Genomic DNA, 23,805 nt, shown 5'->3' on the forward strand with positions numbered 1-23,805 from the left:
ATAGCAGTTGATTATTTTGGGGGAAATGATTGATTGGTACTAAAGAAAGGCCTTGCGTTGATCACTTACTGGAGTCCTTATATTCTGTGAGTGTTTTAATACTCCTACCTGACAGGGTTGGTGTGCAGGCTTAAGTGCTTAACTCTGTGAATCAGTGATAGGATTCTGGCCTGAGAATTAAGGCCTCCAATATTTAAAGATGTTTATTCCTATGACAGGATTGAAGTCTCAGAGAGGAGAGCAGGATGATGAAAGTCATAGCAACTAGAAGCCTCACATCTAGCAGTCTTGTTTCTAATCCATTCACAGCTGCTAAAAAGCCTGCTTCAGAAGGCCATAGAAAATAAATATAATGGGAAAATATTTCTAAGGAATCTTCTCTATACTAAATTAGAAGTCCCTGTTGTGTAATTCACAGGTTCTATAAGCAACTCAGAGGATGAGATGGTTGGACAGTGTCATCGAAGCTACCAACATGAATTTGACCCAACTCTGGGAGGCAGTGGAAGACGGGAGGGCCTGGCATGCTCTGATCCATGGGGTCACGAAGAGTCGGACACGACTAAACGACAACAACAATAAGCAACTCAAGAGGGTGACCAATGAAAAAAATCAAAGACAATTGAACAAAGACAAAGAAGTCATAAAACACGAAAAGCTGAAGCACACTGATTGCATAATGAGAAATACAAAGTACAAGTTAAAAGTTTAATAAAAAGGAAAAGAAATGTAGGAAGGAGAAGATGTTCTGTGTGATAGAGACTAGTTTGAATGCAGTACACCATCATTACTACAGTCCCTTTGTATATGGCAGCTCTTAATAATGTCCAGAAAGAGAAAAACAAAAAGAATACATGCCCACTCGAAGGTAGATACTACTATTTTTAGCAGAGACAGCTCTCAGATAAGCGTGCACAGGATTGTTGCCTAGGACCAGGCAGATTTTGTTTTAAATACACACCTATGCATATGAAATAAAACATGCTTTTTGCAGTTCCTATTGCGACAAACAAAACTCCACTGTTGTGCATATTGCATTAAAATATCCAGAGTGATGCTGTAGTTACTCAGCAGACTGCACAAGTTTTGTCTCATTTCCACCTAGGCTGTTTCTCCCCCCACCCCCCTTTTTGGCATAGAAGATAATCTGAGAAAAAGTATTGTAAAACGTTGATTTGCTATATTTAAAAATCCTAGTACACAGCAGAAGGTACAACATCTAGATTTCTGCTCAGAAAGAACTGTGGGTGGGTGGAGATGGAAAAAGAAAAATGCTTACACTCATGAGAAAAAACAAGGCCATTTACACTGGATAAACTAAATCCCTGTTGCAATGTGGGTAGCAGTGTGGATTCAACCAGTGTTCAAGGAACTGTTCTTCAGATCGTTGCTCCAGCTGCTGAAGGTAAAGCATGTACTCCTGTTAAAAAGAAAAAAAATTAACAAAATGCTCACAGTTATTTATTATCATTACTTATTATATTTATACCCTGCCATTCCAATAAAAGATAGTGCTCAGGACAGCTTACAAACTTTTTTAAAGAGTTTTAAAAAAAGATAAAACCACAGTTAGCTAAAAAAAACAATCAAATCAAATCATATATACCTGTTCCATTGCAAAACCATTAGAATTAAGTGAAATATATTAAAGTTACAAAGGATACAGATTAAAAGCAACCCAGCAGTGCCATTTAAATATCATATGCTGGTCTAAAACGATGTGTTTTTTGCTCCCTTCTTAAAATCAGTCAGAGTCTAAACAGATTGCATCTTGGAATGGAGTGCCTTCTATAACCTAGGAGTCACACAGGAGAAACCCCTCTTCCATGTGCTTGTTTGGTTGGCTTCTTTAAGAGGGTCTCTCCTAAATATCTTAAACTCTGGACAGGCTCATAATGAGATAGGTGACCCCTCAGTTAGCCAGGCTCCAAGCCATTCAGGGCTTTGAAGGTTAAGACCAACACCTTGAATCGGGCTCAGTAAGCAATGGGCAATTAGTGCACGCCTTTCAGTGTTGGGCTCATATGATTACAGCCCCACACACCAGTTAGTAGCCAATCTACTGAGTGTTGTACCAATTGAAGATCCCAGACCTTCTTCAAGGGCAGCCCTATGTGGAGTGCATTGCAGTGATTAAAGTATGATGGAACTAAGGATGGGTGATTGTTGCCAAGTCTGGCCAACTCAAGAAAAGTTGTAAATGGCACACTAGGTGGAGCCGTGGAAAGGCACGTCTCATCACCATTGCCACCTGGGAATTCTGTGGCAGCGCAGAGTCAAGGACCACTCCCAGATTATGAACATGACCTGTCAATACCCACTTCTAGAACAGGCTGAATCCCAATTCCTGAATCCGACTTTATACTAACCAGCAATACCTCTGTCTTGTCAGGATTTAGTTCCAGCTTTTTCATTCTCATCCAGCCCATTTTTGAGCTCAGACAACATTCAAGGTTCCTGCCTGCTTTCTCAATGTTAAGGGACAAGGAACAGTAGAGCTGGTTGTCATCAGCACATTGGTGGCACCTTACTCCAAAGCTCCAAAGGACTTTCCAGTGGCTTCTTATATATGTTAAAACTATAAGGGATACGGCAAAGCACTGAGGGACACTGCAGGCCATGGTGTCAAGCACTGTTTCCCCAACGTCACCTTTTGTGTACATCCGAACAGGCAGGATGTTGGTTACTCAGTTCCCATTGTAGCCAGCGAAGTGCCTTAAAATGACACCAGCTAAATATATCTGTGAAGATTCTCAATCATTCAGGTGAGGTTATCTGGAAGTTGAGTCATGGCAACTGGACTTCTTTCTTATTAGGTTGAAATGTTTCACTACTCATCCAAGTGGCTTCTTCAGTCTGAGGAGAGTTGGCAGGAGATCCCTGATATATCCTCCATGTTGGTTTCACTCCCCCACCCTCACCCCAGTCTGAATAGGCTCCTTAGAAGGACAAAGGGCAGGGGATAAGGGATAATCCTACTTCTACAGTCCTTCTCCACAACAGTATTTTAAAATGCTTAGCAACACATTGATTGATTAGAATATCTAATTAAGAGGGAAACAAAATACCACCAACATGTGCAATGCTGAAACAAAACAAAAAAAGCAAGAATCACCCTCATCGGTTCATCAGGAAAGCCAGCTTTTCTTGGTCTGTCTTCACGACGGGTTCTCAGAAGCTGCTTGGCTTGTTTTTCTGGCAGTAGAGGTGAGGCATCTTTTAAAAAAAGAAAAACAAAGAAAATGAAATTAACAACAATAGCTAAAGTTGTTTGTCACCTTTGTCTTACACCTTTGTCAAGATGTAAGACAAAATGTTTGGAAGGCTTATGCGTATGTAAGTATGTATATAAATATATCATATGTATGTACATTACAACATACAAAGTATTTTTTTAATTACAGCACCCTCTTAAGAGGGTATTGAATTCCAGGTCGTATGGATAGATTCTGAAACTATTTTGAATAAACTAGAGCTTGTTTATAAGCAGGATGTGTTACAATAAACAAAAACTATCTAGAATACACCTCTTTCCAAAAGGAGGAAAGTATATTTGATCATCTGTTTCTAATCTGATTTACAGTACCCTTCTTCTCCATTGGGCACAATCCACTCAGATGTTATCTTCTGAACAAGCCCCACTGGGATGAGAAGGAATGCTTTTGCACATTTCTCATCCACTTCGGGAGGGAGAACACCCACTAAGCCCCTCACAGTCCTTTTGTTTTGACAATATTATCAAACACGGAAGAAAATGCAACAATTTTGAAAGCAACCATAGTAAAATAGTAAAAGCCAAACAAAGGCAGGTTCACATAATATGAAAAAAAAAAACATAACAATTTCAAATGGAAGTTAAATCCAGTAATCTTAGAGGCACTTACTTCCACATAAGATTATGTGGGAATGAAGCCATACAGCATGATTGTAAGTTCATTTATGCAGAAGTAGAATCCCTGAATTGAATGTGGAGCAAGTCCTAGGACATGTATTAAGGATAGCAGTATGTTTTTAATTGATCTATGATTTCCACATGCAGGATTTCTTTCAAACTCCAAACTCTTTCAAATTTATTAAAGCTTACTCCCAGATGAACCTGCTAGGATTGGATTGTTGGGGCTCTTCATCAGTTAGCTGTGACAGATGCACACTTATAAAGTTGTATTAAAAAGCTACAATATAACCTGAGATGAAATTATATTATGCCATAGATGCTCAAGCAGAACCATGGAAGGTTAATATGAAATAGCATGAACTACTTTGCTGTCTATGAAAGCTCCACATAGATAATATTTATCCTACCCACCCCATGACCCCTGCTAATAATACTTACCTATGAAATTGATTAGAAGGATCAAAATGAGAACAAAAGCTATCTTCATTTTGATTCTGCTGTCTCTTGGTCTGTTTCTCCAAAGTGATTTGCCTCGACAGAGGTATTAGCCTATTTGAAAGGCAGCTACGTCAGTCACAGATGTTTGTTTATTCTTCAACTACTATGACTTAGGAGTAGAGTTTTGAGGACATCTGGTCCCAGGGTTTGAATATGGGTATTGTAGGCTTTAGAATTCTTTGGTGCTAATCTATTCCTTGGAGAAGGAAAACAGAAAGACTTTCTTTGTAGCATTACACTTTGATTTTTTTTAAAAAGAGGAAAGCATCCAAAAGGCACAAGTAAACAAAGCAAAGGATGCCAGAAAGGTGCTAAGCACAAGCTGTACTGCTTAAAGTATGAGTGCCCATATTTATTTTAAAGATACTTCGAGCAACACAACATGCACACCATAACTGTGATAAACAAATTCTGAATTTGGAAAATTTATTTTGCTGTGCCACAAGTCCCAGAATGCCTACAGCCATCATGGCCAGCTAGCTGGGGGATTCTGGGATTTGTAGTGCAAAAAGTAACTCTTCCAAGCCTTGTAAGTGATTGTGGGCTACAATATCCACGTCTCTTCTCGTAAACAGCTTCACTATGCCACATTGACTCTCATCACTTTCCCGTTATGAAAATAAGCTGCACTCATAGTCTACTGTTTTTCTCCATGGAGAGCTTCCAGGACCAATGCAGAGGCAGCACAACTGCCCCACCCTTCAATTTAGCTCCTTCTAGTAAAGCTGTGCAGTTTCCCAACTCACATTCCCTGAAACAGATACCCTGTTTTCCCCAAAAATAAGCCCTAGTATGATTTTTCAGGATACTCGTAATATAAGCGCTACCCCCAAAATAAGCCCGTTAAGTGAAACCCTGCCCTCCACCATTGTGCAGCAACCAGAAGATGACATGACTGTATTTGAATAAATGTAGATTGTTGTACATGAAAAAAATAAGACATCCCCTGAAAATAAGCCCTAATGTGTTTTTGGAGCAAAAAAATTAATATAAGACCCTGTCTTATTTTTTGGGAAACACAGTAAAGCCCTAATCAGAGGTGATCCACTGATTAAATAAGAAGGGCCAACAACCTACATGATGTGCCAGAGAGCTTTTAGACCAAGTGGAGAGAGAGATTGGGGCAGAAAAAGTAATTTACCACCAACGCAGTCTGCTCAAAAATACATAGCATTGTCCCCATGTTATTTCTTTTAAAATCTTTGTATGCTGCCTTAAGCACTGTCTTTTAGTGGAAAAGTGAAGTATAAATATAATTAATAAAGATGATGGTGATGATAATAATGAGGAGGAGGAGGATAAAGAAAAGCAACTTGTTCTCTCTTCCCAATCTTTTGTACAGACACAGGGGTTCTGGTGGTGAGTCCGTGTCTGTTCCAACCCCTCATCTGTGGTTCTCCTTCAGAGCAAGCAGAATTCCTCCACAGTTCCCACTTGCTCTAACTCTCCCAGGCAAGTTGTTGGGTCTTCTCATTTAATCAGCATGACTGCATTACACTCAAAAGAACCTGGCTGCTCAACCATGGGATTTCAGAGGTTTCCACAAGTGGACCATATAAATGACTACAGAGTAAACGTGCACCACTGCAATGTGCATTGCCCAGCGGACCACTGCTCACTCAAGGCCACCACTGGAGCTCATTGCTAGCCTTACTTCATTATATGGGACCTTGTGGGGCTTTAAATTTTAATCTGCAAACTGCCCAGAGTAGTGCTTGTAATGAAGGGGTGGTATATAAATCAAATAAACAGGTCAAATGTATAAATAAATGATCAAAAAACATCTCCCAACAAAAAAAGGGGGGGAAGAGGGCCGGTGCAACTCAGTATCGAAGGCTACAACCGGATGCACTTTTGTTTAGCATAATACCCGCTGGAACTCAACAAGACATGCTTCTGGAGGGACAGGAATAGGATGGGATGGGATTGTATCCGAGAGCGCGACAGAGCTGGGCAGTTCCCGATTCAAGTCGCCTCTCCTCTCCTTTTACCTCCCCTTAGGCAGGCTTCCCGTCTAGAAAGGAGAAATTCTACTACATTATATTAATCTGCTCTCGTAAGGGTGTTGCAAAGAGGACTAAAACACCGTGCAAGGGAGGTGTTTCCCGAGAGTTGCAAAAACAGTAAGGCTGCAATCGTCCACATACGACAAAGCCACCTTCAATGAAGAGGGCGGGATTCTCCCACTCTCTTTCTGTCCCTTACTTCTGAGTAAGCTTGGCGGGGGACCAAGCAGTATATAGGCGGCTTAACTCCTTAAGGGCGACTCGCCTTCCTCCTCTATTTTATCCCGCTCTCTTTCCCTCCCTCCCCTGCCCTGCCCCCAAACGCGCTTGCGTTTCCCTTCATCCCGCCCTTCTCCCGGGGAAAGCATCCTTTGGCCCCGCCCTTTTGAGATTGCCGTCTTGCGATTGGTGGGTTAGTGGTGTCCTAGCAACTCTCCTCAGTCGCCTCCTCGACGAGCCGCTTCTCCTCCTCCTCCTTCTCTGCTTCTTCCGCTTCCGCTGGGGGATGGATTACCCGGCGCCGAGCGAGACTGGCGCTGGCGGGAGGCGGTAAGGGCGGCGGGGGGGGGCGTGTTTGTGTGTGGCCTGGAAGCGCGAGGGGTGGGCGGGGTGTGTGTATATGTCGTTGGAAGAGGGAGGGGGCGCCTGGAAGAGCGGCTCTGGGAGCTGAGGGAAAGCCACGGAGGGAGGGGAGGGGAGGGTCTCGGAACAGCTCGGGATGGGAGAGATCCTGCGGACGGGATCCAGCAGCTAATCCAGGTTGGCGGGGGACCGGGTCAGGTGTTCTGCCTCGGGAGGGAGCATCCTTTATGAAGCGGGGGATGAAGACTGTGTAGCCCGCCCGGTGCTCTTGGGCTACGTATCCCGTCGCTCCTCACCCTCAAAGGTGGACGGGAGGCTTCTTCTGAAGGGCCACACGTCTCCCCCCCCGCCGCCTCCCCAGTTCATGGAGGAACGAATCGTCAAGCATGTACTTATTAAAAAAAAGAGAGGCTTCGGGGTCTTACCAGCTTCGTGGCCCAGTACAGTATTGCATACTGTTAGTGCAGGGGAGGGCATGGTGTGCCGCCCCCCCCATGGTGGAATGAAGCTCCCCCAGTCTCTCTCACTTTGGCCTTGCTGGAAATTGCAGGCCAAGGACGTCTGGAGGGCCATAGGTTGCCTCCCCTGTTTTTAAGAGGTGGGTGGCAGGCCTAGATCCGTGTTTCTCAACCTTGGGTCTCCAAATGTTCTTGGACTCTAACTCACAGAAGCCTTCACCACAAAGCAGTGCTGGCTAGGATTTCTAGGAGCTGCAGCCCAAGAACATCTGCAGAGCCAAGGCTGGGAACCACTGACCTAGATGATCTGACTGAGTGGAGTATAGATATGGTGGTGGGTCAAGCTGGAGAGAGAGATACTTCAAGTTGGATGTGTGATAATGGTAACAGTTTTAATCTGAGCAGGCTTCATCCTCTTCTCATTGCAATGTGTTTTTATTTCAGATGACCTGACTGAGAACTGTTAACAACACCCTGACCCATGATATACAAACTCAGATGAGCAAGCAGGGAGAAAGAAATCCAGCTTTATTTCATGGTGGTTATGACTAGAGGGCTAACTTAACTAGCCTTCATTACCTGTTCTTGAGCATGTATGGCCACTGTGTAAGAAAAAGAAAGAGAGAACAAAGTTATTTATAGAGAGTAACGAGAATATGCTTGCCTTTTCATAGCTGGTGTAGTTTACATTTGAGCCAGTTCTCTTTGTATTGGGTTTCTGCTAAGATAGGACACAAATGAGCTATATAATACGAAAGCAGACAGAGTTGTCACTATGACGTGATGTTTCTGGGATAAGCTGACTCCAGGAGAAACAAGATACAGTGAACAAATTAGGAAGTTGAGAAATGGAGATCTGGCAGCAAAGGTGGGACTGTAGGGACTAGTGGTTAAAATTGCTTGTGAGGTGTCTGATGCAAAGGGATTTATTTAGTTGTAAGAAGTACACATTCAAGCATATTTTCAGGTGGTCACAAATAAAAGGGAAAGTTAGGCTTGTGCTACAAGGCCTGAGGCAGAAGAGACAAGTAAGATGGCATATTATGATAAAGTTAAATGTATTTGTTCTTGTTGATTCTTCTATTGAGCCAAGTTACTGAAGGAATGTGACTGCGAGAGCAGCAGAGCTCCTCTACCATTTCTGGTTTCTTTTGACATCTAGAGGAAGCATACTAAATTGAATGTGATGGGAGGGGTTGAAAGCAGTAGGGCCATATCCTCTTCAGGACTATTTCCAGAATGGAGTCTTGCCTTCTGGACTCTATGTGCAGTAGCGGTGCCAGTGGTGCTCACCCTGTGGTGCAGCTTTCGGCGTTCCCGGAGGCAGGGTCTGATGCAGGATCTCTTCCGGAAGAAAAAGCATGATTGGCAGGACACAGACCTCTTCAGCCAGCCCACCTATTGTTGCATCTGCTCTCAGCATATTCTTCAAGGAGCCTTCTGCAACTGCTGTGGTCTATGTGTGGATGAAGAGTGCCTGAAGAAAGCAGACCGGCGTTTCCTCTGCAAGGAGATCATCATGAAGGGTGAAGGTGGCATTCGGACCTCTATGGTACACCACTGGATTCGAGGCAATGTTCCACTCTGCAGCTACTGTGTTGTATGCAAGCAGCAATGTGGCACCCAACCCAAGTTGTGTGATTACAGGTAATGAAAGAGGGGCAAAGATGGGGGGAGCAATCTTGTAGTAACAAGCAGTAGCAATATATAGCACTGTTCATGCTTTTGCTTAAATTCAAGGACAGCCAAGTGAGTAGTGGAGGCAGAGGTACACATGTAAGTCATGCCTCTCTTCCAGCCCTATACAACTGAAATGCAGACATGAAGATCAGCAAAGAAGGCTGTACATTAGATCAACTGAACATGCTTACAGATTTTCCATGATTGAGAGGCCTGTTAAGGCATGTTTTCCAATCATGGGACCTCTATAAGCATGTTCTGCTTCCAAATATTACAATAACATCTATAGACCTTCATTCTCAATTGTGCATGTACCCATCCCTACCACACACTTAGTCCACCAACAATTCAGGCAAAGCCCTGGGTAGAACTTACATTTGGTCCTTTTATGTGCCTGAGGCTTCACTAGCATCACGTGTCCTTTGGAAGTTTGTTTGTTGATTGGCTTTGCCATTCTCCCACAGAGGCACCCAAGGTGCCTCAGGTACAGTGTGTGTTAAAACAGGTACACCCAAAGAGATGATAAGTTATAATAAGTTATTAGCATAGAATTAAATAAGTTATTTTATTAAAAAGAAGCACTGAATTAAAAGTAAAAGTCATTTCAAAGCACAGTAAAGGAAGGAAAAGACAAAACCTGGCATTAAAAGAAATTTTTTTTCTAATAGCTGGTTATTGGCCAAATGCCTGCCTAAATGAAAAGGTTAGCAAAAGGACAGCAGGGTGAGAGCCAGCTTTACCTCCCTTGAAAGGAGTTTTACACCTTGAAAGCCACCACTGAGAAGTTGCTTCCCTCATCTTCAAAAGCTTGAAAGGTTTTGGACTACTGTTCCTAGAATCTCCTAGCCAGCATATGGCTTATCTGAAAGGCCAAAGATGGATCACCTGCAAATTTAAGTAAACTATCAAAGTGTTGTATCTTTTTCTCAAACACTACAAATGGTAGCTGTCTGACTAATCTAAGGTTCACTGGAAATAGTCCTTGGTACCAGTATATGATTCACCTTTGCTGTGCAACCAGCCAATCCAGAGAGACAGGATGCTCAGTTGCACCCAGTATTATAATGATTCTGAGCACAATAGCCATTTGAAAATGTAAAACATTACCCTCCCAGGTTGGATAGCACGTTGGGGCAGTTCTTTTAAACTGTAATTTTTCTAAATACACTTCTTCTCCTCTTAAAAAAAAAAAACAAAAATAGTTAAGACGTATGCAGAAAATAAATAGGAGACAACACCTGCAAAAAGGACAACAAAATGACTAGGAAAGCACAGTGTGGGCCAGTGATGAATACGTCTTGGCATGGTGAGCACTTCAAGCTGTGATACTTGAAAGTAAAATTTCAAGTCATTCATATGGATAGAGAGACACCAGAGGAAGGAAGGGGAAAAACAACTATTCCAGCCTGCAACCAGTGGTCATGCTAACTTCAGGATTCAGTTACTCATTGGCCAAAATATAATTTTCCCACACTCTGGTGTAAAATGTCTGGGGACTTTGTTGCTATTCTGGTAGGTTTCTGGCTTCTTCCCTGAAGCAGATAGGAAGAGGTTTGATTTACATCAGAGCAAATTTGCTTTAACCTGACGTATATCTGTTGTTTGGCTCTATGGTTTCAATATTTTTTTGCATAAAGTAGAGATGGGGATATTCGTGTACAAATACAAATATCCCCACAGGTGGAAATAACAAGGGTCTGGCCCCATGTGGCCAGACTGTCCACTTGAAAGCCTGACGTGAACTTGACGGAGCCTTCCTATGGCGCCATCATCCACAATGGATTAGCCACTTAGCCACTCTGCGACCTGGCAGAGAGGCTTGTCATCCCGCCTCCTGCCAGGAGTGGCTAATCCATTGCAGACAACGGCGCCATAGGAGGGCTCCGTCAAGCTGGCGTCAGCGGCGGAATGGGGAGTGGACAGTGAGTGGACCCTTGTTATTTCCACCTGTGGGGGGATATTCGTGTATGAATACCCCCATATCTAGTATGAAGCATCTGTTCTCTGCTTGTCTTTTTCTGAAGTACAGCTCCATTCTATGGGCTGGGTGATTTGTGATTCTTTTGCTTTGTGTTACTCAGGACTGTTTTTCATAGAGCTGGAGCACAACAGCCTTTTCATACTCTATACCAGCTGCAGTCCCTAAATACGACATGAAAGTGACATTGATTAATTTGCCATACACACCCCGTCTTCCTCTCTCTTTAGGATGGGCACATACAAAGGAGGACAGAGGTGTATTTAAATGAATAAAACTGTTTTAACTGTTGGCCAGATGAGGGGATCTGGGCAGGGATATACCTTGTTATATACGCTTGAAGACAGCTGTGCCTGCCAAAATTCCCTCTTCTTAAAGACACAAGAACGTTACTGTCTTGCTTTGGCATCTTGCAAATTTAGTCTGCATACTTTCAGAAGGTTTTGCTGTTTTTGCGGGAAGAGGTAGAAATCTCTATCATGCTGATCCTCTGGGGAAAAAAGGGGGAGTTAAGATTCTTGGCTTCATTTGAAGATTATGTACCTTATATCTATAGATTCACCACATCTAAAGTTGTATTCCATCCATCCATCCATCCATCCATCCATCCATCCATCCATCACCATATTCATATGCTGTTTTTCTGTCAAACAGATCCCTGACTACCAAAGCAAAACACCTTAATAAAACCTTTTTAGCAATGTAGTTTGAAGCATGTCTGCTCAGAAGGCAGGGGGTTATACATTATAGCAGGTTACAGTAGACTAAGGCAGTAGTTCCCCACCTTGGGCCCCCAAATGTTCTTGGACTGCAACTCCCAGAAATCCTGACCAGCACAGCTAGTGCTGAAGACTTCTGGAGGTTTTAGTCCAAAAACATCTGGGGACCCAAGGTTGGGAACAACTGGACTAGGGAGATCCACACTTGGCTATGGACGAGTCTTGTTAGCATTGCTCAGAGTTCTTCTGAAGATAAAGTAAGGATGAGGAGAGTCCCATCTGCTCCCTTTAGTTGGTTATACACAAGGAGATGGGAATAACATAAAATGCAGCAGCAGAAAAAAAAATCAACAGCCCGTTATAAAATAATGTGAGACAGTGTGCATAAAACATATTATTTCCTTTTGAAAGTTGCACATATGCACCAAAGAATCACTTTAATTGGAGAAAATGGAACATATGGTCCTCTAGATGTTGCTGCTGCCTTATCCACAGTAATCAGCAGTGCTTGCTGGAATGGACAGGAGTTGCAGTCCAACAACATCTGGAGGCCTGTAGGATTCTCTATCCTGTCTCCATCACGTTGTCAGCAGTTAACTGAGTAGACATCACCATCCTCAGGGTATTATATGTGGATATATTATGTACTTATAAGTGAAGTGACAGGCATATGAGTGTGTTTTGGTGCTTCTTCCTCCTTGTTTATGTGACAAACCTATTGGAAGCTTTTCTGAGGACCAAGGTGGGTGTGAACATCCTTCTTGCATTCTCACTTTTAGTGAGACTTACTTTTAGTGAGATTTTGGCCAAAATTATACATGCCTGTAAGAGAGAGAGAAACGTGAAGTACAGATTGTGTTCTGTGCAAGCAACAGGCATCTGCCAGTTGGTGGGTGCCTTTCTAATTAGCCCAAGATGAAGATCCTGGTTGCGGGGTCTGGCTGATGCTCACACATACTAACATGAAAACTCAAAGCTGAATTCCAAATCTGAAGAAGCAAGTAGTGGTTAATTGATTGTACTGAAGTAATTGTTGTTTGCATGTGCTCAAAAGCTTTTGTCAAAACTTGTGTGATACTGTGGAGTGACATTCCTGGCATGGGAAGCAGATCCCTGCAGAAAACTCTGGTGCAGATTCTGTAGCATTAAGATCTTTTAATCAGGTCTAATGTGCTAAAAGTAGGTTTAGGAGACCTTGTGAAATAATTCTGCATCTGTGCACCAGTTTTAGAATTTGCTGTTTGGAGATTCAAGCTCTTAGTCAGGACTTAAATAACTGTCTATTCAGAATGCTGGTGTGTGTCCATAACTGTATGATACATACTGCAGCCCTTCTAGTTTAGAATTTGATTAGCCAGGGTGGTTTGGAGGGGTAGTAAAATAGTGCTGAGTGCTTTCTCAGTTTAGTCATTGGATGCAGAGAATAACAATGTCGCCTCTCTGTCAGATTATAATTGGATGTACCACCTCCACTGCTGCTTTTTGCTCCCCTTGAATGGATTTCCTAGGGTGTGGATCCTGATTCAGTAAGTCCATCCCCCCTCAACCAGCATAATCACCTTTTTGACAGGTGAGTGGCAGAGCTCTTTGCATGCATTTGTTTGTCGGGCATGAAGATTTCTTGATTGGGACAGAGAAAAAAATTTAAATTTGGTTGAATAGAAGTGCTTCACTGTTCTTCACATCGCCTCATTTCCCCTCACTCTTCCCCTTGAATCAAAGAGCTCTTGACTGCACCAAAGAGTTGCCCTCTCTCAGCAGATGTGTTTCTGTTCTCATTCTGAAGAGTTTAAACAGTCAGGAAACTGTGGCTGCTGAACTGCTAGCTTGGGGTTTTCATGGCCAGGAAAGTGTCTCCTGCAAGGGAGGCGGCAGGAGAGAGGGCAAGTGCCGATTGCCATTTGGCAACTGATGTTTGCACCCAGGAAGATAGTATGGTTGAAACTATAACACGTTACAGCTAATTTGCTGAATGGCCTTACTGTGTGTTCACTCTGGACTTAATTCTGTCACCACCTTCACATATTCTTTTCATTTAGAACACATTTTGTCACTTTTCCAATTAAGGATATTGAACATTAAATACTCCCCAGTAGTGAGGACCATAAACATTGGATGAAAAGCTTGGATTTTTGGAATGAAAGTTTGGATCCGTCCTCCCCACAAGAGTCTAGGAGGAAGAGGCAGGAGGCTCCAGGTTCATCTGATGGATTATATGTTGCCCATCTGAGGCTTGGAGAGCAATGTGGCTACTTATAGTAATTGTTTCTCTTGGATTTTTGAACGCTTCCTCCCCTCCATAGTTTTAAGTCACTATGCCAAAGTGCCTCCTAAGTTTTTAGCCAAGCTTGACTTAACAGCTTCCTCTTAATAGCCTGCTCTGTTCACTGTGAATTAAGGACTTCATTCATTCTTATGCTTGGTGAATCTCAAATATGTAGCATTTTGCAGTCTTTTAATATTAATAAGGTTGTACCAAGTACGCCATGTTCCTTCTCAGCAGGAACACCTGAGGGCATTGATGTGTGTTTTCCCTTCTCAGGGGGAAATATTTATCGCCTGTGTCTATGTTACATTCTGTTCCAGAATTTCAAAAGCTGTGTTGGCGCCATACTTTCGTTAGGCCAATTGATAGGGTGCAAAAGGTGTGAAAGCTGTTGAGATCTCCAGAGCTCCTTGTCAGGCAGGATGTTTCAGAAGGCAGGGCAGGATAGAAGAGAAAAGAAAGAACACTGATTAGGCCCAGCCTCGGTATCCAGTTGAAACCAAGGAGGATAGGCTTGCAGACATATGCAGTAAATGAATTTGCACTAGATGAAGTGACAGCATTAGGTTTCAAGATTAGGTTGATGCTTCAATAACCAGTGTGACAAAAAATCTTGAAGACAATACAAATACAGGTAGGCCATTTTTTGGAAAGGATAGGATCTATATTCTTCCTGATCCTAGTGTCTGCTTGCGAACTAAAGGAAGTAAGATGGTAGTCCCAGAGAATTCTCGTGTTTAACGACTGCACTGCACCAACTGTAGCTCTGTTCCTTTTTTGCTTGTCAAGCCTGTTGAGAAGATAAAAATCTCAACACTTCTCCAACAGTAAAAATATGGCCACTGTTTAGGTTGAGTCCGTTTTTCTTCTTTTTCAGGTGTATTTGGTGTCAGCAAACTGTGCACGACGAATGTATGCAGAACTCTTTGAAGAACGAGCAGTGTGAACTGGGGGAATTTCGCAACCTCATTATCCCTCCATATTATTTATTCAACGTCAGTCAGATGCGTAAAGACAAACAAATGGACTATGGCAAGGTAAGCCTCAATTTGTTCGTTGTGTACTTATGGAAGTTAAAGAGTGGATTCCCCAGTGATGTAGTGCAGAAGCAGCAGGGTGGGTGAGTATTCTTTCCCTGTGCTCTGATATGTTGCATTAAGGCAAATATAAGAACTCGTTTCTTATCTGTTTTCGTTCTTTTGCAGCTAGCTGCTTCCTGTGGTGAAAATTGGACTCCATTAATAATTCTGGCCAATACTCGGAGTGGAAACAATATGGGGGAAACATTAATGGGCCAATTTAAGATCTTGCTGAACCCAATTCAGGTAATAGCACTGCTTCAGTGGAACTCCAGGCACTGCAGTCTTTTTGCCTAAATAGAAATGGAACACATGCTCATATATTTCGACATCTTATTAACAACCTTAGGTCACATTGTATAAGGAATAAAACCTATTGGAAATGAGTAATATTTCTGACTAAATTAGGTATGATTGCATGGTAAGAAGAAGAATGATATAGTAGTTAAATGACTGGCTTTGGGAAGATTTGAGTTGAAATTTCTACTCATTTTGAAAGCTCACTAGGTAATCTTGGGCCTCTGTTGCTCTGTGAGACAAAAAAAAATTGTCTTTTTCCCTATCATACTGACCCCAGTTTGCATGAGTAGAGTTTAGGGGGCTGCAGCTGGATATTTAGATCTTATGTTTACTCCTAATCCCCTTTATTGTAAGATAGAGTTTGCTAGAATAAATTTGTTTGTCTCATCATAGTTTAGCCCAAAAACATGTAAAAGAAGATAATTTTTACCCCAAAATAGCTATAGATATTTGTGCCAAAGGCCTCATGTAAAAAAAAAATATCTAGTCCAAGCTGGGTTTTTTTGTTAAAGCTGTGGCTAGATTTGCTGGAGAAATCACAAGTGGCTTAAACAGCTAATTGAATTTTCTCTTCTGCTTCAGGATTGGGGGGGGGGGGGGCAGGATAGTGACAGTCTTCCAAAGAATAGTACGCATTCACTAAGCACCCAATATCCACAGTCTGTGGCCTTGTCTTAGTTTCCTGGGTCTGCTAAATTGATGGCATAGATGCCACGGCTGTAGGGTGATCTCTGGTGCCTGTTTGTGATGACATTGAGCAGCAGTCTTTGTCTTATTTATAGGCCACCTTTCTCCCCATAAAGGGACATGCAATGCTATTTTGTAAAGTTTTCTTTCCAGTTGTTTTGGAGGTTGTTTGTACAATAAGGTGTATGCAAAGGGCCACAAAGCTTCGTATCTCTCTTGCACTATTTTAATATCTGTGCGTTGAACATGGCACTGCTATGATACCTCCCTCCATGAGGGTGTTGCAGAATGGTTACAGTGCTGCTGTGGCAGGGGGTTTTTTGAGTGGTAATGCAAAAAGGTCTTTATTTCTCAGTTTGAAATTGGCTTTAACCTGCAGAAAGGAATTCCTTGCAGAGAATGTGAACTGGGTTTAATAAGAGAAGAAATGCCCATTGCTGTCCTCATCTTCCCTCTGCACATATTTCTTCTTTAAAGCTTTACCAAAATATGCAACTTATGTTTGGAAATGCTTGGACTTTTCTTTTTGTTATGTCACTTGAACTCAACCAGAGGGTTAACTGCGTTTTAAACAGTCCTAAGGAGTAACACATCTGATGTATTCTGTAATATGTTCTCTGTAACCATATCTCTCTTGTAAAGGCATGACAGGAGAACATTGTGCACAATGCATTTCACCTAGGCCTAATTTTTATACAGTAGTATCGGTGCAGCTTGTGCATCTTTGGGCACACTGCACAGTCTCAAGATACCCCCAGAAGATAGGAATGGTGAACCATTTCTGAGTACTCTGTACCTAGGAAACCCTGGAAAGAGTCTCCATAAGTCAGAATTGACTTGGCAGGACATGTTGTTATTATTATCAGTGTTCCAAAGTATTCGTTTCCTTTCTTGAAGAAGTGCCAGTATTTAACCTGTGACATAAATGACTCCAAAGCTGTAAGTAAGCTCTTATTTTCAAAACAAATTTTCTAGGTTTTTGATCTGACCAAAACAACACCAGCGAAGGCGCTTCAGCTTTGCACTTGGCTGCCCTGCAGATCAATTAGGGTGCTTGTCTGCGGTGGAGATGGTACGGTGGGCTGGGTCTTAGATGCAATTGATGACATAAAGATTAAGGTATCGTGTTCTGGAGTGACTTGGCATACCCTTTCTTATCAAGGTTCACTTACCCACTGTTCCCTTTACCCTCTATCTGCTCAAAATTCATCCTGCCGATACTGCATGCTAGACAAGTGACACAGTAGCTTTCAGAGTAAATTCATAATGCACCAATTCTTAATGGTTTCCATGCCTTTTTTTTCTCAAGAGCAGTGGTGCTGGTAGTGGTTTTATAAAAAGGGGCCAGGGTAGTTATTCTCAACAAAATTTAAAGTATTGGGGGCCTCTGGTCTGGAGGGAGGAGGTGCCTTGCTCTGCCATTTTGGGGTGAGGTACTCTCCTTTGTAGCAATTGTAATTAAAACACTGATTTATACAGTGTGATGTTAAATAAAATAGTGCAAATAAGTTGGTTCTTCCCCCCCCCCGAGTATTTTTGTGATTATCTTTTAATGTTTCCTAGTAAGACCGTCACTAGTTGGCATACGTTTAACAAGTCTTGAGACTTTTCTTTTTCTTTTTTTATAGCAGAGGATCATTTTTTTGGCATGCATGTGCACATTTAATTATTTACAGGAATTGCTCTGTCTTGAAGCAGGAGTTTAGAAACTCTTCCAGAATTGTCGTTCGTCCTTTCCCTAAACTTGCAAATTTTGCCATTGCTTAATCTGTGTGCAGATATGTATTAGGGCTCAGATCATGTTGCAAATCATGTTCTATACCATAAACACCCTTGACCCCAATGCTCGATATCTGTGGGAAGTATTTGCCAGGGAGGGGACTTAGGGTCAAACTTAAGTCGCACCGCTGACTCGACTCGGACTCGACTTGTGTCTGAGTTGGGTTTCTTTTATATTCAATGACTCGGGACTTGCGGCTCAGAACGCACCCAGCCTTCCCTTTTATCTAAGGGGGAAAAGCTTGTTTTTAATAGGGATTTTATAGGAATTTGGAGTTGGGTCTTGGAACCCAGGACTAGGTACTAAAGACTCAAACTTGGGACTTAGTGGTACCAAAGACTTGCCAACATCCCTGGTATTTGCTACTAATCAGCTGTTGATATTAAGGGCATCATGTAGAACAAGTCTTTGTCATTACTTCCCAGGCTGAAGCCTAGTGGGCCACTGGAGAACACTTTGCAGGCTTCCCATCTTGCAGTTAAAAAGCACCTACTAATTATGTCCACAAGTAACGGATTCAGGTTCCCACCGTTCTGAAACATATTGCTTTCTAAGCACCCCTCATTTCTTTTGGTGCCTGGAATATACTTAATCAGTACATTAAAGGAGAATTACATGCTCCTTTCCTTACATGCTATCATTAACATGTAACTTTGCCATCTGCTCCCTGTAGACTCAGCTGTACTGTTTAGTAATAATCCTTGAAGCAGATTTTCAATTAATGGTACTTACCCAGTCTTTTAAATTCAGGGATTAAATGTGGGGAGGCAGGAAGCAGCAGCCTCATAAAATTGGGAGCCTTAAAATTGAATGACTGCTTTTGTACAGCAGGGCCAAGAGCAGTACATCCCACAGGTTGCCATCTTACCCTTGGGAACAGGGAATGATCTCTCCAATACCCTGGGCTGGGGTGCCGGATATGCTGGAGAAGTCCCAGTGGAGCAGATTTTACGCAATATCATGGATGCGGATGCCATCAAGTTGGACAGGTGAGCTCAAGAGCTAGCGGTTTCCTCTGAATGATTCCCCTTTTTAAGCCTGTCTGTGATATTGACAGAGGAAGCTGAAGTTGCATGCTCCTTATGACGTTTGTCCCCAGTTGTCTGCAGCTGTGGTGTAGAGAATCACCGTTAAATTAGTGCCAACCGGTAATGGGAGGGGGCAGAGGAGAAGAGGGTCCAGTTTAACAGACCAAGAGTAAGGAGCCACACGGGAAGCAGCTGCGCATGGAAGCAAAGCCCAGGTTATTGGAGATCAAAGAGCCTTTTAGTAAGCAGCTTTGGAGAAACCTTCCATTTCAGTTTTAATCCAGACTCGTGAGAGCACATATCTAGTAGCACAGCCAACTTAGAAAACAAGGGCAGGCTCTTGATAGCTGAGGCACTATCAGCCCACAACATGTGGGGTGTGTAGATAAAATGAATGCATTTATTTTTATACAACAAATCTCTCCAGATGACTGATACTCATCAGCACAATCTACACAATTTAAAACTACATTAAATGAATAAACAACATTAAAATGTAGGCTAAGGAAAAAAAATTGTTTATTTAAATATTTCTAACCCGCATCTCTGTCCCCCTAGATTAGCAACTTTCAGGACATGGTACAGTGGGGTCTCTACTTAAGAACTTAATCCGTATTGGAAGGTGGTTCTCAAGTTGAAAAGTTCTTATGTTGAATCTGCATTTCCCATAGGAACGCATTGAAAACCATTTAATCCGTATCTGCTCTTTTCCATCCATAGAAACTACAGTGGAACCTCTACTTATGAACTTAATCCATTTTGGAATGGTGTTCTTAAGTTGAAACGTTCTTAAGTTGAAGCAAAATTTCCCATAGGAATGGACTGAAAACCAATTAATCCGTTCTGACTGTTTTTTTTGTTATGTAGAGGTGCGTTCGTACATTGAAGCATTAGTTCCCATAGGAACTAATGCAAAGCTGGTTAATACGTACTCTACCACTAAGGGGAGAGGTTTTTTTTAACCTAAGATGACCTAAGGTTAAAAAAAGAGCAGGAAAGGTTTTTTTTCCTGTTCTTATCTTGGATTTCTGTTCTCAAGTAGAAACAAAATTTAGCAAATGGAGCTGTTCTTAAGTTGGATTGTTCTTAAGTAGAGACGTTCTTAAGTAGAGACCCCACTGTACTGTACAGTCTTTAAAAGATCTGAAACGATCTAGCAACAAATAAAGTAAAGCCTATAATAGATTTTAAAAAGATTGAAATAGTGAAGCCAGGTTGTAATTTGACACAGGCATTGACCAGTTAGGCCTCTGCTGAGAGAATGTTCCATAACCAAGAAAGCCCTCTCCTCCTCCTTCCAGTCGCAGCACAGTGCTAATTTGTCGTTCTATATCAGCTGCAACCCTTTCTTTCAAAAGCTTTACAGAAAAGCTCGGTTCAGCAGTGTTGCGAAACAATACTCCTCATACAGGCATGCGTACATGTGGACGGGAGTGTGGAGTGTGTGTGTGGGCGGGGTGGGCGGGAGTGTGCACGCATTCACGCGTGTTCCTTTCGCCCTTGAAAATTTTAAAAATGTATTATGTGGCCCTCTGTGTGAAAAGTTTCGAAGGCCGTGCTCTAGGCTATATATAAAAGGTTGATTTTAATTCTGATGAAGAAAGGTTAGCGTATCCCCATTGGTAGAAGGTTGTAAAGAAAGTTCTATAGTGTTACAATAGCCATGTTGAATGACTTCCTCAGCCGTTCTTTTGCGCCCCCCCCCCCCCAAAAAAAACCCCACATCTTAAAAAGTTGCTTATGTGTGATGCTAGTTTCAAGAAGTGGGCAAAGTGGTGAAAGCTGAGAGTACAATCTCTAACATTTCAGGTGTTTCTTTTATTACTCTTTTTACTCTATTGGCCTCTACTGATTTTTGACCTTTTGGTTTTTTTCCCTTTTAGATGGAAGGTACAGATTACAAATAAAGGATACTACAATTTAAGAAAATTAAAGGTATGGTGTGAAAGTGGAGTGTATATAATTGTAGACAACTGCTGGCAAGCCATGTCAGCCTTGCCGGTTGCTGCAATTCTTGGATGCTCCAGCCCTCCAGATGCTGTTTAAGGGCACCTCTTCTCCCACCCCACTTCCTTATGCTTGGCTACACCATTTAAGACTGATGGGAGCTGGAGTAGGACAACATCTGGAGGGCTACACTTTGCCCGCCCCTCCCATAAAGAATCCTGAACTAGGTAGATCTTGAATTCCTGAAGCACTGCCGAAGCCATCATGGGCCATCGGGGTCTCCTGTAGCATAGAGATGACTCTGAAGTTCCAGGGCAGGGATTGTCCTCAATGTAGGCCTACTTCTCCCAAATGGCAAAGGAGATGGTGGAACATTTATTTGGTTTGTACCATTTCATTTTGCATGCGGGGGCTCCCATGACAGACGGCTTTTCCAGTTGAAAGCAGGAAGGATTCTGTATATACAGTACACAACTAGGCTTCAGAGGAAGAAGGCTGAACTATTCAGGAGTTCTGGGGGCTTAGCAGAATTGTTCAAAATAAGTGAAGGAATGTTTTTTGTGGAGGAGCGTTGCATTATGTAAATCATGAATCGGTGAACTGTGAAGGTAGGAAAGAGACCTGCAAAAGTTGCTTTTGTGCCCCTCACCAGATTCTCTCCCAAAGGAGATTGGGGGCAGGGGGAGAGAAAATTTGCCCCACCTTTACGTAGGCCTTCACTTGTAGTCTGAAGTGCAAGTTTCCCATTTGTATATGAGACCTAGCAGATAGGAAGACTTTTTAGATCCGAATTTCACTGTGTATACTAGGCAAGGATGCGACATGAAGAACTGCAAGGAGATTGGCAGTGCATCCCAGGGAGATCTGAGGATGTATCAGTGTACTATCCAAGTGTTCTCGCCAACACACTGCTGTATCATCAGTTCCAGCATTCCTCTGTTTAGTGTTGTGCAGGCTGATCCTGTGCATCTTTCCTGGAAAGTAAATCCTCCTACATTCATTGGGTCTTAATCTCAAGTAGCCATGTAGAAAATCACCATTTAATGTTACTTATTTTTAAAAAAATGCTTTTTGTCATTTTTTCATACAAGGTGGTTCAGGATTTGAACAGAAGTAGTTCATTGGGAGGATCAAAGTGATATGATGGCAGGATATAGGTTTGTTTTCTTGGGGCTAAGGGGGTAAATCTTATCAGATGTTGGATTGCAACTCCCATCATCCCTGACATCTAGTTCTGCTTGTTTGGGCTGATGGGAACTGCAGTTCAGCAACATCTGGAGGGCTACAGATTCTCCAGCAGGCACCATTCCTGCACTTTTGCATGGATTTTTAATGGCTTCTGCTCTGTTTGCGCAGGTCTTCACGATGAACAACTATTTTTCTATTGGACCAGATGCACTCATGGCTTTAAACTTCCATGCTCATCGTGAGAAGTCTCCCTCTCTATTTACCAGCAGGATTATTAACAAGGTATGCTGGATGAAACCAAAGCTTTGTCCCATTGGACTGGATCATTATGGGAGATTTATTCTACCCATTTCTTCGAAGTTCTGTTAATTACAAGAACATGTGGTTGTCTCATTTGCAGACATTTGATCCATAGCTAGTGTGTTGTAATTCATTTTTAGAGTACTATTGGCTTAGGCCTAGACTTAATCATAGTCCCACTGACATCAGTGGCCAGGATCCTGTTCAGATCAAACTGCTTGCACTGCAACCTTAGTACAAGTGGTCTGACTTTCAAGGATTTTGTACAAGGAACATCCAGCACCTCCTTATACAAGCATAACTGAGCCAGTTGTGATGAAGGATTTCCACTTGTATAAAGATGCCATCTGTGCAAGGATGGGAGACCACACTACTCCCCAGGCAGGGTGTTAGGCTGGACAGGATTCAGGGCAGTGGAACTTGGATTAGCCATGACAAATAGGTGTTCTCTTTATTTACCGGCCAAAGAGACTAGTTTGATTGATAAATGATCTGGGCTTTCTGGTTATGAATATCATCGTTAATCCTGCTCTCTCATTTTCACTGTGTCTGAAGAGGCCTTAAATCTTATCAGTGGAGGTGGGTACCTGATGAAAGTGGATTTAAAAGGGAAATCTATACATATCAAAATTCTTCATACTAGTTTATTTACCTGTAATGCTGATGTCCCTTGATTAGGAAATGCTGGCAACATTTTGTGCTAATTGATGGTTTTGGACCAGCCATTCTGTGAGTCTTGTTGAAGAGGGAAAGCACTGGTTGCCTTAGACATTTATTGTCTGGATGGCTGAGGTGGATGCAGCAAGATACAGAGTATATCAAAAGGAAATGTACAGATGCCCTGACTGCCAGGGAGCTCTGCTGGATCCAGCTGGACACAGTCCCTGCTGAGATATGGTGCCACGTATACTACCAGTTGCCCATTTTGTTCAGGGAGTCTAAACGACCTGGACATCCAAAACGGGGTTTATAGCCTTGCCTCCCTAAACTGAAACTGGCAGAGAAGAGGATAGCCGCTGCCTCCTTACAAGCACAACTGTTATATGCTGAGTGTATACTCCTCTAGGTCCATTTGAATCAATGGAACTTATGGTGGAATGGACTCATCAAATCCCCACTGATTCAGTGGACTTACTGTCATGCAATTTAACTAAACTAAGTAACAGGATTTCAACCAGTGTATTTTATAGAGCAATATTTAAATCCAGTACAGAGCTTTCCACAAAATGACTAATTTTGCAGGGGACCAGTGCTTAGTGTGACTATTTTAAAAATTGACGTCAGTTCCAGTCAATTTTTTAATGGATAAGGACTATGGTAACGTCCTCAAGAATTTTATGTTAATATGTGAAAGAGGAGTTACTGAAGATTTGAAACAATGAATATTTAGTATTCTAGAAATAGAATAAGAATT

At 42.3% G+C, this 23,805-nt stretch overlaps 2 protein-coding genes across 7 annotated transcripts in view; one reads left to right on the forward strand and one right to left on the reverse strand.

Annotated features, from left to right (window-relative positions):
- Positions 1-694: 694 nt before the first annotated feature.
- C2H17orf67 (chromosome 2 C17orf67 homolog) lies at positions 695-6,706 on the reverse strand. 2 transcript variants are annotated; one of them, XM_072990943.2, is made up of 4 exons: positions 6,599-6,706; positions 4,334-4,444; positions 3,116-3,216; positions 695-1,420 (listed from the first exon to the last, which is right to left on the reverse strand). In XM_072990943.2, the coding sequence occupies exons 2-4, from the start codon at positions 4,380-4,382 to the stop codon at positions 1,304-1,306; spliced, it is 267 nt and encodes an 88-aa protein (XP_072847044.2). In that variant the 5' UTR covers positions 4,383-4,444; positions 6,599-6,706; the 3' UTR covers positions 695-1,303. The 2 variants fall into 2 exon arrangements, with proteins under 2 accessions (XP_072847044.2, XP_020641840.2); XM_020786181.3 differs by having other exon boundaries at positions 4,334-4,589; positions 6,599-6,697.
- A 111-nt stretch (positions 6,707-6,817) lies between these two features.
- Positions 6,818-23,805, forward strand: part of DGKE (diacylglycerol kinase epsilon) — a 30,303-nt gene continuing 13,315 nt past the window's right edge. For 2 of the 5 annotated variants that reach the window (XM_072990941.2, XM_072990938.2), the window contains exons 1-8: positions 6,818-6,948; positions 7,884-9,086; positions 14,960-15,119; positions 15,288-15,407; positions 17,124-17,267; positions 18,757-18,917; positions 20,840-20,891; positions 22,260-22,373. In XM_072990941.2, the coding sequence (XP_072847042.2) occupies positions 8,626-9,086; positions 14,960-15,119; positions 15,288-15,407; positions 17,124-17,267; positions 18,757-18,917; positions 20,840-20,891; positions 22,260-22,373 (1,212 nt within the window). In that variant the 5' untranslated portion in view covers positions 6,818-6,948; positions 7,884-8,625. Of the gene's footprint in view, positions 6,949-7,067; positions 7,159-7,883; positions 9,087-14,959; positions 15,120-15,287; positions 15,408-17,123; positions 17,268-18,756; positions 18,918-20,839; positions 20,892-22,259; positions 22,374-23,805 lie in introns of those variants that run through there. The other 3 variants (XM_072990940.2, XM_072990939.2, XM_078385160.1) reach the window with 3 other exon arrangements.

The sequence above is a fragment of the Pogona vitticeps genome, chromosome 2 (assembly GCF_051106095.1).
Source record: "Pogona vitticeps strain Pit_001003342236 chromosome 2, PviZW2.1, whole genome shotgun sequence".
NCBI classification, from domain to species: Eukaryota; Metazoa; Chordata; class Lepidosauria; order Squamata; family Agamidae; genus Pogona; species Pogona vitticeps.

Excerpts from the sequence above, each read along its gene's own strand:
- C2H17orf67 (XM_072990943.2), bottom strand. The coding sequence starts at position 4,382 with ATGAAGATAGCTTTTGTTCTCATTTTGATCCTTCTAATCAATTTCATA. Across the intron at positions 3,217-4,333 it reads CCTTCTAATCAATTTCATAG|ATGCCTCACCTCTACTGCCA; the intron begins GTAAGTATTATT and ends TTTTTTTAAAAG. Across the intron at positions 1,421-3,115 it reads TTCCTGATGAACCGATGAGG|GAGTACATGCTTTACCTTCA; the intron begins GTGATTCTTGCT and ends TCTTTTTAACAG.